This window comes from Rhea americana, unplaced genomic scaffold (genome assembly GCF_003343005.1).
Source record: "Rhea americana isolate MKP2758 unplaced genomic scaffold, rheAme1 scaffold_10, whole genome shotgun sequence".
In the NCBI taxonomy this organism is placed as follows: Eukaryota; Metazoa; Chordata; class Aves; order Rheiformes; family Rheidae; genus Rhea; species Rhea americana.
The window spans coordinates 7,842,149-7,858,318 of NW_028185039.1; the positions used below are offsets into that span (position 1 = coordinate 7,842,149).

At 43.1% G+C, this 16,170-nt stretch overlaps 2 protein-coding genes across 2 annotated transcripts in view; one reads left to right on the forward strand and one right to left on the reverse strand.

Annotated features, from left to right (window-relative positions):
* RMI2 (RecQ mediated genome instability 2) overlaps window positions 1–9,150 on the reverse strand; it is a 30,719-nt gene extending 21,569 nt beyond the window's left edge. Inside the window, exon 1 of the mRNA XM_085300693.1 lies at window positions 8,977–9,150. Within this exon, the coding sequence (XP_085156819.1) occupies window positions 8,977–9,150 (174 nt within the window). The remainder of the gene's footprint in view (window positions 1–8,976) is intronic.
* Window positions 8,627–11,499, forward strand: SOCS1 (suppressor of cytokine signaling 1). Its single transcript, XM_085300352.1, has 2 exons — window positions 8,627–8,714; window positions 10,594–11,499. The coding sequence occupies exon 2, from the start codon at window positions 10,669–10,671 to the stop codon at window positions 11,290–11,292; it is 624 nt and encodes a 207-aa protein (XP_085156478.1). The 5' UTR covers window positions 8,627–8,714; window positions 10,594–10,668; the 3' UTR covers window positions 11,293–11,499.
* The last annotated feature ends 4,671 nt before the right edge of the window (window positions 11,500–16,170 follow it).

Sequence of the window (16,170 nt, forward strand, 5' to 3'; positions counted from 1 at the left end):
TATTAGGGGCTTAATAGCATCTGTTTGCCCATAAAAATTCTTGGGGGAAAAAGACCCATTACTCAACATCTGAAAAAGTATATCTGTTCCTTTTTTTTTTTTTTTTTTTTTTTTTTTTTTTTTTTTTTTTTTTTTTAGAATTTATTGCCCATCTGTTCATCTGAATTTTTAAATTGGTGATTAGACAAATCTAATTGGGTAGCTTCAACTTGGATATAGATGAAAACAGCAATCACCTGAAGGCTTTAATTTATGTTGAAAAGGCTCTACCATCAGGAAAATATGAATCATTCTATTTAGAGGTAAACTCAGGAAGCCATGGAAACAATGGTCACCCTTCTTGGGCACCACTGGAGAAAGTGACAGTAAGCAGGCCCCACCGAAAATCGTGTTATGAGAGACTGAATCTGAACAGGATGGCTGGAACAACAACTAGACACAGGTACAAATCCAAACTTTCCAGCTATAAGAGTAGCTCCAGTCACCTTATCAAAAGTCTTATTCTGTGAGTAAAGCTTGTGTTAGAATGATTTATGGTTTGAAATCATCACATTTCACTACTAACATGTTTAGTAAATTTTTGAAGGTCATCTTGACAAGCTCAAGTCAGTTTAGGTATGTGACAGAGCCTAAAACTTGTGCTAGGCTCATCATCAGGAATGTCGCCAGTATTTTGACATGGTTATTAACTGAAACAGATCTGCAATTGAAATGCAACATAGCATTTCTTTACAGTTTAAGATAACTGATCAAAAGGTTTCTAAAAGCGTCAGAGGAGAAAGCTGCCCTTTGAAAGTGAGTCATCACACTCATCAAATCTCTGGGCAGCAGGAATCCAGTGAGAGGTCTACTGAACTCCAAGAGAAAGTCCTCCAAGCTGGGCACTCTTCCCACTTCCATATTCTCAATTACTTAATTTACTGATAGGGGACATCAAGGCCTGCATGCTAAGCTGCAGTGATTTTACATAATGTAATATTTCTTCTTAATTAATCCAAAAGCATGTGTGGCGAGGTCTGTATCTAACTAATATAGATCCTTCCAAAAGTTCGAGAATACTTTAATATCTTTGGATGATGTTTACAATTTATCACTTTAATTACAGCTGTCAAAAAGTCTCCATTTAAAAGGACTTCTATCTTAAGTCAGAAATTGTCAGTGTATTCTCCCGATTCCTAGAAATTCTGCTGGAGTTGGAACATGGGATAGCTAGCCCACTCCAAATGCAGCTTCTTGAGTTCACATGTAAAATTGGCCAGGGTTTGCAATAAATCTGGAGGGGAAAAATGTCTTAAGAAAAATCCATTCATTCTACTGGAACAACCAGTTTTTTGTTTCCTTTTTCTTGGCAAGTGTGCAGTTAATATTTCTATCCTGAAAGAGACTGCTGAGTGGACCTACCATCTTCAGGACACAAGGGAAGAGCAGAAGTCTAGGTAATTTTGCACTAAATACTTCAAAAAAATAAGAGATTAAATTCATATTACCTAGTTCTTTCCTAGATCTTTGTAGATATAAGTTATAGGACTAGCCAAAGCCATAAGACAATAATAATATCTATATAGCATCAATCTGTAGAGTAGAATAAGAGATGAATGTTCACTAGTTCCTATCTGCTGAGTATATGAGTCATTAGATATTGCAGAATCCTAGATCCTTAATATTTCATCATCATTAGAGAGCTTGGGTGGTTTATGATCTTGAGATTAGAATCTGACTGTAAAAAGAACAGGCAATTACTTAAGATGGATAGCAATCACAGTAGGAATATGAAGGTCAATATATATTACAATAGGAAAGAACACAAAAGATGTTTTCTTAAGGCTAAATTTAAGAGTGATTTATTCAGATTAACTCTTGCTGATTTCTAGTATTAAAAATCCATCCAAGTCATCTGAAACTGTATCAGCGCATTGTGAAAAAAATATGATTTCCCACCTAAATTTAGATGAGAAGCTGCAAGATGCTGCTCCCCCTATGCCATCAGATGCCAGTCTTTCAGCTTTCTTTGTGTCACTCCTGCCTCCTGTTGCAGCACTATTTCTGTCCTTGTTCACTTTTGGAACAAGCCCCTTTTTTTCCTTTTAATTTGGGCTGTTGAGGCTCTCTATATTCAGAAAAATAAAGTTGAGATTGGGTCCATTTGGTCACATTCAGACTGAATTTTAATCTCTTTCTGTGGCCTGAAAACCAAAGGTAAGGGAATATTTGAGTCATTCGTTTCACCACACCCCAGCCATAAGAAAACCTCCTAATGTGTTGATTATGCCTATGACTGAAACACATCAGACGTTGATTCCACAAGCTTTGAATTACTTTAGCAGAAGCTCATCATTCATCATTTGCATGTGGTTGAATAGATGGGATCATGGGAGTGCAAGAAAAGGCATCAAAACCACCCACCTGCAGCAGCAAATCCAAATCTGTAATCACATAGCTAATGCAGGGCACAAACTGAACAAGTATTGACAGCAGAGGGGAGATGCAGAAAACGACTGTAACAATGGAAAAGCGTAAGAAGATGGTAAAGATACCATTAAACAGTTTTACGAAGATATGAGAGGTCTTTTGGATTATTAACTGATGTTTTGTTCGGTTCTCCACTCAATTTCCCTACTCAGAATATTTTTCACCCCTCCACAGGTGGGGGCTTGGCATCTGAATTTCTGGGAGGTGTGAGGAGGGGGAACTGAAGAAACGGGGAACACTGCTTCAGCAGTGAGGGAGCATGTTGMGGGGAGGCAGAGGTGCTGTGAAGGCACCCGTGCTGCCTCGCTCGGAGGGGACCCGCTTGGGGCCCTGGAAGCTAAACTGCAGTCAGACTGGCGCCCAGTTCTGAAATGCAAGACACGTGGCCCTCCAGCCAGCAGGGAGACCTGTGCAGTCCAGTCAATGCATCTGGAAGCCAAACTGCCTTCATAGTTCTGCTTTAAAATATGCAGTCCAAGATCTGTAACAGCGATTCTCTAGTACAACAGGCARGCTGCTACCTCTGCCATTAGCACCAACGATACCATGAGGGATCTAAAGGTCCTCCCAGTTGCGGAGCATACAGGCACATGCACAAAACTAGGCAATGCAGACCTCCTATCCATACAAAAACCATAGTGCAGGCTGCACTCTCACAGTGCTTTTACCAACAGTTGAGGCTTTCCTTTCTTTTTTTCTTTTTTTTTTTCCACTCAACTAATTACTAAGAAGGATGTCTAAACTACTGAAATGTAGAAAACTCAAACTGCATTTTTGTATGGTTAATGGTTTAGCATTAGAATTCAGGAGACTAACATGAATCTTGATTTGGCTTAGTTAATATCCACACGGGAGCTTCCACTGAAGACCAGGCAGCTCCGTTTCGTCTGGGCTCAAAGACGCCAACATCAGTTGCTCTAGACAAAGGAGTTTGCATCTTTTTAAATAAACAATTCCAGACTAGTCAGTTTAGAAAGAAACTTTCTTCATAGCCTCAGGCAGTTCATTTATGACTTATGCCTTGAAGCATAACAGTTTCTCTCTCCTACACAATTCCTCGGGAATACTCAAAGGAACTTAAGGGAGAGAGAGAAGCTCAGCTCTTAATGAATTCTAGTAGCTAGTTAAGCTTCATCAGTTTAACTTGAAAAGCCATAGCTTGTCATCCTAGTTAGCAAATATGTGTACATTCTCATGACTAACATTCATAGTAATCCTTTTCAGAAGGCAAAAATACCAACTTCTATCATCTATAGCTGGACAGAATCTGAATTGAGCAATATCTGCAGAACAGCACAAATTCCAGTCCAGACATAAATTACGAATTCTGTACTGACTGGCTAGCCCTCATCTGCCTCTAAGTGCAATACTCAACACTTGGTAAAGGATTAGTGACATCCCAAACTATATTTTGCCCTTGGCATAATAACTTATCTACGCAGCAGCATCTGTGCCACAGAGAAACTAATAAACACATCATTCATCAGAGATACCTGGCATAGTCTTTAATATCAGTGTAAAGCAACTCATTTTTACAGCCATTCTGCCTAGGAGTAAAATAGTAAAAGCATTAAGAGGATAAGGTGTATTTATCAGGCTTGCTTTATCACCACTTAATGTAGACGTGGACAGCTAAGGGACAGGTAGGGAAATGTCCAGCCGCAAGAGCTGCATCTTTCAAGCACGTCCCATTTAAATACTTCAAGCTCTGACCTTAATACCTAGTTAAGGCGGGTGACAGACATTCACACTTATCTTGGTGCTGCTGGTTTCAGTGCATCTGAAAGCAGACTCAAAAACAATGTGGTGTCTAATTTACTTGCAAAATCAAAGAATTCCGATTTCAGGGGTTTCATTTAAATGAAAATTTAGATTCTGGAGAAGAAAACAAAACCCACTAAAACAGGAAGGATGGTATTGTGGTTAAGTTTCTAGTATGGGGCTCTGAAGACCTGAATTCGGCTCTGTTCCGTTCCTAGCCCTTCTGCAGACTCTCTCACTGTGACTCTAAGCAAATCACTGAATCGCGCTGTGCTTCAGTTCCCCATATCTAAAAAAGGTACTGCTTATCTGGTCAGTTCAGATAAGGAGCCCTTTCATGTAAGGGCTATCATTTACAACACCAGCTCATGTCAGGCCCTAACCTCAAAACACTAATAACAACATAGGTGACCTTATTTACCTGAATAAAGGAAAATAGCATAAAGTATTCTTGAATAAAGAAAATAGCAATTTACAAGGCTTGGAAAAGATGTTAATTACTCAGTGACAAGTGACTTTATAAAAATAACACAATTCAGCTGATTTAACATTCACATATTAATTCCTACATTTGCTRTATGAAACTCTGAACAAAATGTTATTCCAATGACACGCTGGCCTGCTGATTAATTCAGCTTCATAATGAAATCAGTGCCTACTTCAATTCTCAAAAATAAGGAGTCAAGCTGAAATGTGGACTGCCTGATGATTTTCTAATTGTTTCATGTTTTTAGGGTTTTTTTTTCCTCAGAAGATTGTTACCTTTGGGGGGAGGTGGGGGAATTCAGTAGGGTGTGGAGTGTCCCATATGGGAATTTATACCGGGAAATACCGTATGTGGTATCATAAGATCCTCACCCTTGGTGGTTTCATGGGGTGAAGTAAGGCTTGGAGCATAAATAAGGGAAGCTCTGCCTGCATTACCTTGGTGCTAGTAAGGTAAGGAATGTTTTTTAAAAGGAAAAACAAACAAGGGAAATATCATATGTATCGCCAATACAGATATAATATTCCCCCACCTTCAAAACCATCTTCAGATCCATGTTTTTTTTCCCCAAGCTGCTGTCTGGTGTGACTCTTCCCTCTAACCATTCCCCATTTCTAACCAGTGAGTAAGTCTTGCTCCTGCTGCAGAAATTTCAGGAGATTCCTCTGATTTCTCTTTCATTTTCCAAGCCAATGTTTATGAAATAGGGTAAGGGCTTTGATTAAAAAAAGGGCAAGCTGAGTTTCTTCTTTATGGGAAGCTTAGGAGCTTTGCTGATATGATGCATCTGCTCAGAAGTGCACACTTTCCAGCCATACAAAAAGAGGGGTAAGGGATAGTGCCTCCCAGTTCCCTTCTTTCTCCTCAAACTTTGCCTTTCTTTTATGAGACCATAAGCAGTGAAGGAGGGGAACAGGGTTTGTTTCTCTATGTGAAATGATATTTTGCAAAGAGGGGTAAGAAAAAGAAGGTGGAAGAGCTTCACAAGGAAGGCTTTATTTATGAAACAGGCTCTCATAAGTACCGAATTCACCTTAATGTCATAAGGTAATGTGTAATGTAACATGTAATAACTCACCTCCATGTAATAACTGCTAACTGAGTTAAGTGAAGAACATACACCAGACTCATATGAATTTGCAGAAGGGTTTCAAACTTTACTGTGGAGACCTTCCTCTTGCATCGACACTGCCCAACAACTCCGCGCTTGCTCTGAATTTATGCACTGCCCTCTACTGGATAGCAGCAATCGCTAAACACTGGCACAAACCTCTTTCTGAGGCCTAGCTTATGGGAGTTTTAAGAAGAGGGAGTGAGGTAAGAAAGAAATTAGAAGCATGAGGGGTTTTGCAAAAAGAAATGTAATTAGAAAAACTGAGGACACATCAAGAAAGAAAGCTTTTAGGGTCCTCAAGTCTGAGATGCTAACTCTCCCTACTGGAAAATCTTTACCCGCTGTACTGGTCTCTGTCACGAATTACAATTAATCCCCATTTCTATCAGGCAAGCCTTTCTGAGGCCCCTTATGGAGAATTGCAGACAATTCCCCTCGCAGTTCACGTAACGATGATGTCAAACTTCGTAAGTAGCAGCCTAATTCACTTGGCTTTCCCTGTCCACTTGCCAGGCTCACTCCCACCACTCTCCTGTGACAACAATCTCACCTACTCACTTGATCTCTGCCAAGTGCCAAAGCTTTGCAGCTAAACATTATTATTATATTCCTGCTGAATGAAGAAGACTTTTTGGACCGACTCCTGGTCACCTGGTCTAACCAGCACCTGGTAGCCAATCTGCATGTGCACCAGGAGGAGCTTTCCCCCATGATCTTACAGTAGAAAGAGTCACATGGCAAGAGGACAACCTGCAGCCAACTTTAAAATCACTTAAGAAACACTTGTCATGTTGTGCTGCGTTATGGTGCTCGCAAGTGCTCCACTCTGCCCAGACAGAAAATAATAATACTCAAGGCCATGGCGACGGGAGAATCAAATTCTTTAGTAGCAGGAAGGTAGTTTGGCTGAATGCCTAGGCATGTCTAGGATTTAGAAAATCTGACCTGTATTTTTGGCTCTGGTTTATCTTATTGTGACACAGTTGAGGCACTTCACATATCTTTCTTTTTTTGGGAGGGTGAAAGGAAGAGGAATCCTTTGTCTTGCATGAATAGGCTTTAAGGCCTGAAGGACATGGAGAATTTCTGCCTCATGTCTGAACAGCGCCTTATACAAAGCAGTCCTCAAATCTACTAGTTTCATGACGTTCATTATGCTAAAGCAAATAATGGAGAAACGTTGCTTGCTATTGCATGCTCTAATTCTAAAGCAAGTTTCAGTTCCACCATTCCCTAATGCTTTTGTTTTACACAGAAAAGCAGCTGAGCTTCCCTCACCCACCTGCTCGTGAAAATCCTGCATTAAGCCCAATTGCTCAGAAATTCTTTAAAAAAGACTTTTGAGTACAAATGAAGGGAATTGCTAAGCCAATTCTTTAAATGCTTGCCTAGCTCAATGTCTCCAAGTTCCCGATAACTGTACCTCACCCGACAGCAGTGGCCAATCTCAGTGGCTGACGCATCATCAAGAATTTCCAGAGCTGCACAGCCGACAAGGGCAGCCGGCACTGCACAGCACTGTGTCACCGTGAGGTTAATTCAGTCTGTGAACACAGTGGATTTTGAAAGAAATGTTCACACTCTGCGCCAGAAATACATTCCCTCGGTTTCATCCCAAAGGATGAAAGGACAAGCCCTTTCTGGCCCATCCCTTAACTGTCTGACAGAAACATATCCTTTTCACTGTTACAAAACATCATTTTGACTGTTAAAGGGGAAAACCATCCTCTTTACACTCATAATTTAAAGCACTCTAACTGTGAAACCATTCTTTCATACTGCATATCCCGAACCACACGCGCTGTGGAAGGCATAAATGCCCCGTACCGATTCTAGACTGAGGAGAAAGCTGACTACTTCGTGATGTCTCCGTGTTGCTTGCACACACCTAAGAAGGCAAGTTACAGCAAGAGGAGCGCGGTGGGGCACTTGGCTTTCTGCAGGACAGAGCAAAGACTTCTTGGCCTTTTAAACAGGTGTCGGTTATTACAAGAAACAGCCTCTTGGGATGAAAACACACTTCACTGGCGCCTGCTTAAGGAAGCACAGGCGACACGGGTTTGGTGCTAGAGATGTGCCAGTCTGTCTCCAGGCAGCATCTCCAGCCTCCTGCCCTGGCTGCTGGCAAGTTCTTTCAAGATTGCACCAAAGCAGCTGGAGGTGGCGGGGGAGGGCTGAACAGTTACTTTTAAATCTGGTTGCCTTGTAGAAAACCCCACGGAAATTCTGCTTTGAGAACTGGAAAACCAACTGAGAGTCTACACAGTCCATCGTGGTGCTTCTAAACCTGCTCCCCTTCTCGGGCACCTCACAGTCACGCGTGGAGCCCTCTCACCTGTCCCATCCGCGCCAGCCCTGAGGAGAGCAGCTCTCTTCACGCCGAAACGCCCCGCGCTGGCTGCCCGCTCGCTCTGCCTCCAGCCTTTCCCCGCGGCCGGAGCCGCCCGCGCCCCACCTGCCCCGCCAGCACCGCCTGCCGCTCCAGCCTGACCCTGCACCAACAGCCCTAGCGGGGCCGGGGCCGGGGCCGGGGCCGGGGCCGGGGCCGCGGCGCGGCGCGGCCGTGACTCATTCGGAAAGCGAAAGTGAAGCGGCGGCCACGTGTTTTCGGAGAAAGCAGGGGAGGAGCCGGCGCGCAGAAAAGCGCTGCCAACGCGTTAAATAGAAAGCAGAGGCGATGAGCGGCCCCAGAGCGCTGGAGGTGCCGCCCGGGCGCGGCGCAGCCCCGCGCAGCGCCGGCGCCAGGCAGGGCCCCCGCGCGGAGGATGCTCAGGCGCCCGCCGCGGCCAGCACGAGCCGCGGCCAGCACTAGCCGCGCCGCGCCGGCCCGCCTGCATGCAGCGCGCCCCGCGGACGGCGCTACCCGCGGCGCTGAGGGCGAAGGTAAGGGCTGCTCTCTCGCTAACGGGGTCCTCGCAAGCCGCGGCGTGCGCCGACACCCGCCGCAGCTGCGAGAGAGGTCGGATTCCGGAGCCTGCCCTGCCTGCTGTGCAAGAGCATGGTGCCTTTTTTGAGGGATTTTTTTTTTTTTTTTTTTTTTTTTGCCTTTTTTCCCCCCGCTCCTCCCCCTTCGGCTCTATATTCCTGTTTAAGACGGAGCCCTTCGCGCCTGGTATAAAATAGCTGAAAGCCTAACAGAGCGTACCCGCAGCAGTGGCTGTGCGCGGTTCCGCTCGCCTCCGCGGACGGGAGGCAGAGCGGGCAGCGCCGGGCGCAGCGCCGGCCCCGCTCCCGCGGGACGAGGCGCCTCGTCCGCGGCGCCGGCGCCGAGCCTGGCGTGCCCGCGTGTGCCGGGCGCAGCCAGCTCCTCTTCGGTCATGGACGGCTTGGGCTGAGGAGCTTGCGATTCTCAGATCCCGAGCTTAGTGGCTTTTTCTTGCCGGCATGCCCTGAAATTCTGTTTTTATACTTTCAATGCTGAGCAATAATCCTGGCCCAGTAATTGGAAAAACTGACATCAGTTTCCATCTGCTGGGTAAAGAAAGCCCAGTGCTACTTTCAGCCTATTATTTGCTAGCATAAGGATTGTACAAACCTATTTGCCACTCCAGGAGGTAATATGACCTTAAATGAAACCAAATGTCAACACATTAAACTAGCACAGACAGGAATCCAGATAGGTACTTTCTTTGAAATCTGCATTAGCATGTTACTCTGAACCATAAGATGGCTGAGAGATTCATTTCTGAGAATACTTCAAGGTTTCTCAACAAGCTGCTGCTGCAGATCTATATCTGACTATAGGGATAAATCCTAAAATCTATGCTTGCCAGTAAGGTCAGGGCAGCCAGCAGAGACATATCGAACCACATTGTCAGAGGTAGACATTTCAGGCCAAACTCATTCCTGGAGCAGCACTGCTAATTCCTTTGAAGTAACACGAGGGATGAATTTAGTCCCTCGTACTGAAAGATATATCAATAGGAAGCAATTTAGATTGGGCCACTTAAAGTGCATGTAATACAAAAAGAGAAAGATGGAGGAGTAATGCTTAAGGGTTCATAGAGGTTGATTTGTGTAAGCTACTGAGGTTGTAGCATTGCTATCCCCAGGGAAAGTTGGGGGAATAGGAAATTGCCTTTTATGGCAGAGCCTCAGATTTAGAGGAGAGACAGTAGTTTCAGGATTGCTGTGTAAACTGGCCATGTAACAGGCTGCCCTTCCAAGATGCACTTAATTGCACAGTGGCACCTATTCACGTCACCTTCTCATCCTTGGTTATCTGGCAGCTTGCACCCAGCTGCAGGTTTGTTTCCTTTACCCACTTTCGCCTTTTCACACAAGGTACCAGACAACTGTGTTCTCTGAGTTCAGACATCTGTGTTGAGTCGGGGGAAGGGAAAGAGGGAGCTGGAAGGATATTGGTAACTGGATCTTAAAATCTTGTTGCTTTGTTCTCTAAAAACTTGCAAAGCAGTCGGAGTGAGTACAAGATAACTTCGCAATAAGATGATGCTGCCATTTGACTCATTCTCAATGCTGATACATTTCTATGGCTTGTAGCAGGGAAATCACATTAGCCTTTGCAGCTAATGTGGTTAATAATTCCTGCTGAATATTTTTGGAGCTTTGGATTTTGCAATAGTAATAGACTGTTGATCTTGTCAGAAAGTGAGCATTTTTTTTGCCCTGTGCAGGTTGGCAAATGAATATTTTATCATTTTATAATGGTCAGAATGGATATGAATGGAAGACTTGATCATTCAGATATTGCAGTGGCTCTTTCCAGGTGATCTAATATTGTGTCTCTTTGGTATTTCAGAATAGCCACTGGAAAGCTGCCCCGCCGTAGCCACTGACGCTATGGAAGACCGCATCCGCTTGCCTAGTCTGTAGGATGGTAGCGCACAGCAAGGTGTCAGCAGATAATGCAGTTGCAGCAGACCCGAGACGTCTACTTGACCCTCCAGCACGGGATCGTTCACAGGCTCGAGTCTACCACRGCCCCGGCCGGCCTAGCACTGTGCAGGCACAGAGCAACACACACTTCCGAACCTTCCGCTCGCAGGCGGATTTCAGTAGCATCACGCGGGCGAGCACCCTGCTGGACGCCTGCGGCTTCTACTGGGGACCGCTGACTGTCAATGCTGCCCATGAGAAGCTGAAGTCTGAGCCTGAGGGCACCTTCCTCATCAGGGACAGCACGCAGAAGAACTGCTTCTTTGCCATCAGTGTTAAGACTGCGACTGGGCCCACCAGCATCCGAATAAACTTTCAGACTGGGCGCTTCAGCCTGGATGGCAGCAAAGAGAGTTTTGACTGTCTTTTCAAGCTGCTGGAACATTACATAAGCTCCCCTAGGAAGGTACTGGTTACCCCCCTGCGCAAAGTCCGTGTGCAGCCTTTGCAGGAACTCTGCCGGAAGAGCATCGTGAAAACTTTTGGAAGGGAAAACTTAAGCCAGATCCCTCTCAATCCAGTTTTAAAGGACTATCTGAAATCCTTCCCATTTCAGATATAAATACAGCATTAACTGTACAGAGGTATGCACGCATGAGATTATATATATAAGGAAATCCAGCATCCTGGGTTTTTAACCATGTTTGACAGTGAGCAAACTTATTTTTGTAGCAACTTACTGTATTTTGGGATGGAACTTGAACACTTGACAACTTATGTTTACAAAAACTGTTTGCACAAACCTGGGGGTTTAAAGCCCTGGCATCATTTTTCTGCTATGCAGAATATTTTAATATTTTATAATATTTTTAATTATATTAACATAATAAACTTTATTATGGAAGTTTTTAAAAAAATAGCATCTGATTTGTTTTTAGTTTTATGGGCTCTGACACCGGATTATGCTAACAAATTTTAACTGCTGAGTATAAACGCAAACAACAGATTAGATCTTAATGTGGTCCAGTGCGTTCCCCTACCAAGCTTGCCTGCTGTTCTAATGCTAGCCTGGCAGATAGATGCCCCAAATGGCTTAAAACAAAGATCTAAATGAGTAAAAGATGGACTAAGGATGAATCTGCCACAGTCTCTAGCTTCCTTCTAGATACTGTGTGTTAAGACTACAGGGGTGTATAGCTTGTGAGAGTGAATCAAACCCTTAGCTGAACTAATTGCACTAACTCTAGCTTGCCTGATTTCTATTAAAAGCTACAAGGCTCTAAGCAAGAAAAAGTTTCTGTCTGACATAACCAAACCACATGAGTGTCAGTGTGTGTATGGAGGGGAAGGAAATAACTGTCCAGAAATGCCATTCACACACTTAAAAATGAGGTGAATACTGCATCATTACAATACATTAGAGGAAAGAATGTGTTAGTTCTCTTTAAATCAAAATGCACAAAAAAGCAAAAGTGCAGAGACCTTTAGAATTTTTCTTAAAAAAAAAAAAAAAAAAGTGGTTCTAGTTTTAAATTGCTGGTGATTTACAGCACACACTTTTTTTTTTCCTACCTTTGCCAGGATCCCTTAAAAGAATTTGTGACTTAGCTCCCAATAATAGGATCCAGAGAGCATAATCCTATAGATTTGCAGCCTTAATTTCTGATGGCTAAACTATATTCAGAGATGATTGAAATGCTGCAAAACAGTCTAAAGTATTTCTTGTAGGAGATCAGTGGCAGCTCCAATAGACTTATATCTGCTTATAAAATGCAAGATCAGTGGCCTACAGAGCTGTAAATGAGTGAGACTCCAAATTTGGCAAAAGATCATCTGAATTATGATAAAAATGTGATTTCTTCCCCTGCCCAGCATTTGCTGAAATCCCTGAAAAATAGGCTTAGAAAATGAACTGAAACAGATTGCTTCAAAGAAGGCACAGAATCTTTTACAGAAAGGTAATCTCGCACAGATCTGGGCTTCTTACAGTGCCTGCAGACAGTTTAATGAAGTAATCTGCAGAGTTTGGAAGTTAAGAGGCCTCTATACTGTAATTCACATTCCTTTTAAAGCTAATGCCACTTTTAGGAAACTGATTACTTATGTAGCATTCCCTACTAAGTAATTTGCATAGTATGACATATGCTAAAAATTGACTTTTATATCATTGACACCTCTTTGGCATAAACAGGGTTCCTGCTCAAACATAAAGATCACTCACAGTGCATTGGATACTGTAAAAAAGGGAAATATAAAAACAGGTGTGCAGTATCATATAACCCTTTACTGCACTGCTTCTCTGAAATTTTTCTTTGGATCCTACCTAGTAGCCTTACACCTCTTCTTAGCAATCCCTGGTTGAGATTATCAGACAGCATTTCTGTCCAATTTTAGAATTGGAATTAGTTGTCAAGGCTGTGTTTTTCCACAGTTGCTGTAAAGAACCAATATAAATGGGGAAGTACTGAATGTTTTGCTATGCAGCAGATATGACAACAGAGGAAAGCAATTGCCTGAATGCAAATGTCTTTCAGAAGTTAAACTGAAGAAAAGCAGCCTTTGTAGGGTAAAGGCTGCCAAACTGGTTTGCAGTCAGCAGGGATTATTGACCCTTTTCTCCCCCTCCTCTTTTCCCAGACCTGCAAGTGTAGTATCTTTTAACTCTTCAGGCCCCAAAAAAAAGGCACTTTCCTCAACATACAAGGAGTGCCCATATAATAGCATTAGTGGTAGAACAAGTAAAACCAAACAAAACTAGACCTAGATATACAGTAATGGGCTTTGCAGGAGAGGCATGGAATGAAAAGCACATTCAGCCCTCCTAGTTTTCTTCCTGGCAGAAACAAACCTCCTTTTTTCCCTCTCTCCTTTTATTATTTTACAGTAATTTTAGCAGAAATGACCCATATCCTTCCAAGTGAAGTGCCTAAATTCCTTGGAAGATACAGACATTCTGTTCTTAATATGAAATGAAGATATGAAAGATAGCTTAAAAAATATAAGCAAAGCTATGCTTACATGACAAACAAGCCAGACATAAAAAAAGACCATGTATAAAAGAAAAAAAGGAGACAAAACTGATTTGTCTTTAAACCATGTATCTTTTCATCTGCTTTCTCTTTCATGTGTGCCTGCCTGCTCGCTCTCCTTCCCTCACTCTCTCAGGGTGTTTCCCAACACAGAGTATCGTGCTAGGCAGATCCTCTTTCTAGCAGATGTCTGTAGGCTGCTCCAAAACAAGTGAGAAATCCTTATAAGTTTGTGCTTTCCTGATCTCACCCAGGCCTGTCCTGTGTAAGAGCTAGCGACCGCCTCCAAAACATTGGTTTACCTGCCTGCACCCACTTCCAGGCACTGCTGCMTCTAAGAGGTATGCTGCAGGTCTCCCAAAGGCTTCTGTGGTAATATCAGCTGGGAAATATCTCATTTTCTCATATATAAAGTATCAGCAAGGTCAGCTAGGGAACTCCCTGTATTTTCCTCCTGCAGCAATAGAAACACATAACAGCACAGTGATTTCAGCTCTACACTAGATGCTACGCAAGCAGTGCTTCCCCTTCTTCCCTAGCCTCTTCGCTCTGCCCTTTTCACTCCTGGGCTGTGGCTGGAAAGCAAAGTAAACAGTCAATCTGCTAAAGGACTAGAAGAATTTGAACAGTGCTCAGGAGCAGAACAAAGCTACATTTTCCAAAGAGGCTGTAACATTTATAGTCAGTAGGGAACAGGCGTGTTGATAATAATACCCTGAGCAGCAGACATGTATGTCCAGAGGTTCTGTGGGAGGGGGCCACCACCACAACATTCCTAGGGAATGCAGGGCACCAAAGCGAAGCCTTCCTCACCTTTTTAAGAATGAACCCCACTTGTGATTTAGAGCAAGTTAGTTTACATAACACACTGCAGCTGTAAAAAACTCACTTAATTAGCTCACAAGTGGAGCTAATTAAAATAACCATAGGTGTCCAGCAAACCTGGTTAACTTAGCCGTGAAGGGTACTGGATGCTCAATAGGAGCCTCTTAAATGACAACCATAATCTCACGCACTGTGAAGCTGTGGTCACACTAATTCTGTTATGACTGAAGTCATTTACAAGAAGTGAGACTCCAGCTGCAGTCAGCACTGATGCTATTTTCAACAGTCAAGAAGAAAGTGTCCCCTAGGGCAACATGCTGACTGTATTTAGACATCAATATTCCTCACCCAGCTTGTACTTTATCCTTTACTGAACAACTTATTCACCTCCTGATTATTCTTTTCAAATCCAGTGTCATCCTTTTACATTGCATTGGGCACTCATTCAGTCCCTTACCCTCCTGCTGTCCTCCCATTCATGAAGCTGTCAGCTTAACAAGCTGTGTGTTTATTCATGTACTTGAGCTTTGAGATGAAGCAGCTTCGTTCTGACTCTGCATTGCCTTCAGTACAGTCAAAATGCAAACTGACAGCATGCGCAGTGGGCTTCCAGGGTGTTTCTCTTGACTGCATGGAAGCCCCTTTCAAGCCTTTTCATTGCTACTTTTTTGTCACACCCTTGTACACTACCCAGATGTTGTCACCATATATGACTCTTTCCTCAACAGCTGTTTCCCAGCGTATCAGCCATATTTACTACACCTAGCTTCAATTTCCTCTTGCTGTCACCATGGAAAAGTAGAAAAACAGGCCCACAGAGAGCATAAAGGAAAGGACCAATCCCTCTTGCCCCTTCCAACAAGTACACTCTGTTCCAAGTATGGCAAAGCAGTATATGTCAAGCAGTCAGAATACAAAATCCTGACTGACAGAATGAGTGAGAAAGCCTCATGTCAAAAGTTCTTGCCCCCTGCCTGGACCTCAGTAACATGTTTTGGACTCAGCTATTGAGGAACAAATGATAGAGATGATGTTTGTGTATTGCAAAATAAATAGCCTATAGTCTTAAACTATGAGAGAAGCAGATATCACGAGGATGGAATAGCAGCCAGAGTAAGACAAATAACTACGCAACAGGCCATGCTGCTTAGTTTGCTCAGCTTAGTTCATTCAACTTGTCTTGATAACATTAGCAAGGAAAAGTAGTATCATCTTTCTTTTGTCATTTTAATCTCAGTTATAGATAATATTTGTAGCTCCCAGGCAAGCAGAAGCCTGATATCTCCAGCCACCATGCAGTAAGAGCTCTGTGTCCTTCCGTCAATCACTACTGCCTGGCCTGCTGAACCTGTTAAGGTTCACCTTCCTTAACAGAGAGGTTTTTGTTTTTTCATTTACTACTGTATTTGTAAGCAGAGGCTTCTTAAACACACATCTATTGCTGCTTACCACCTCTTTCACAGAAATACTTACACATTTTGCATTATAGGTACATCCAAAATAGCTATTTGTAAATAGCTTGAGTGATGCACAGTAGAGAAACACAGGCCTCTTTCCTCCCAACATAATTTATTCTTTTCTTAAGCCTATTTTTGTTACAAAAAATTGACATTTTGTTAATCCTAATAATATCCTTAGTTATATGT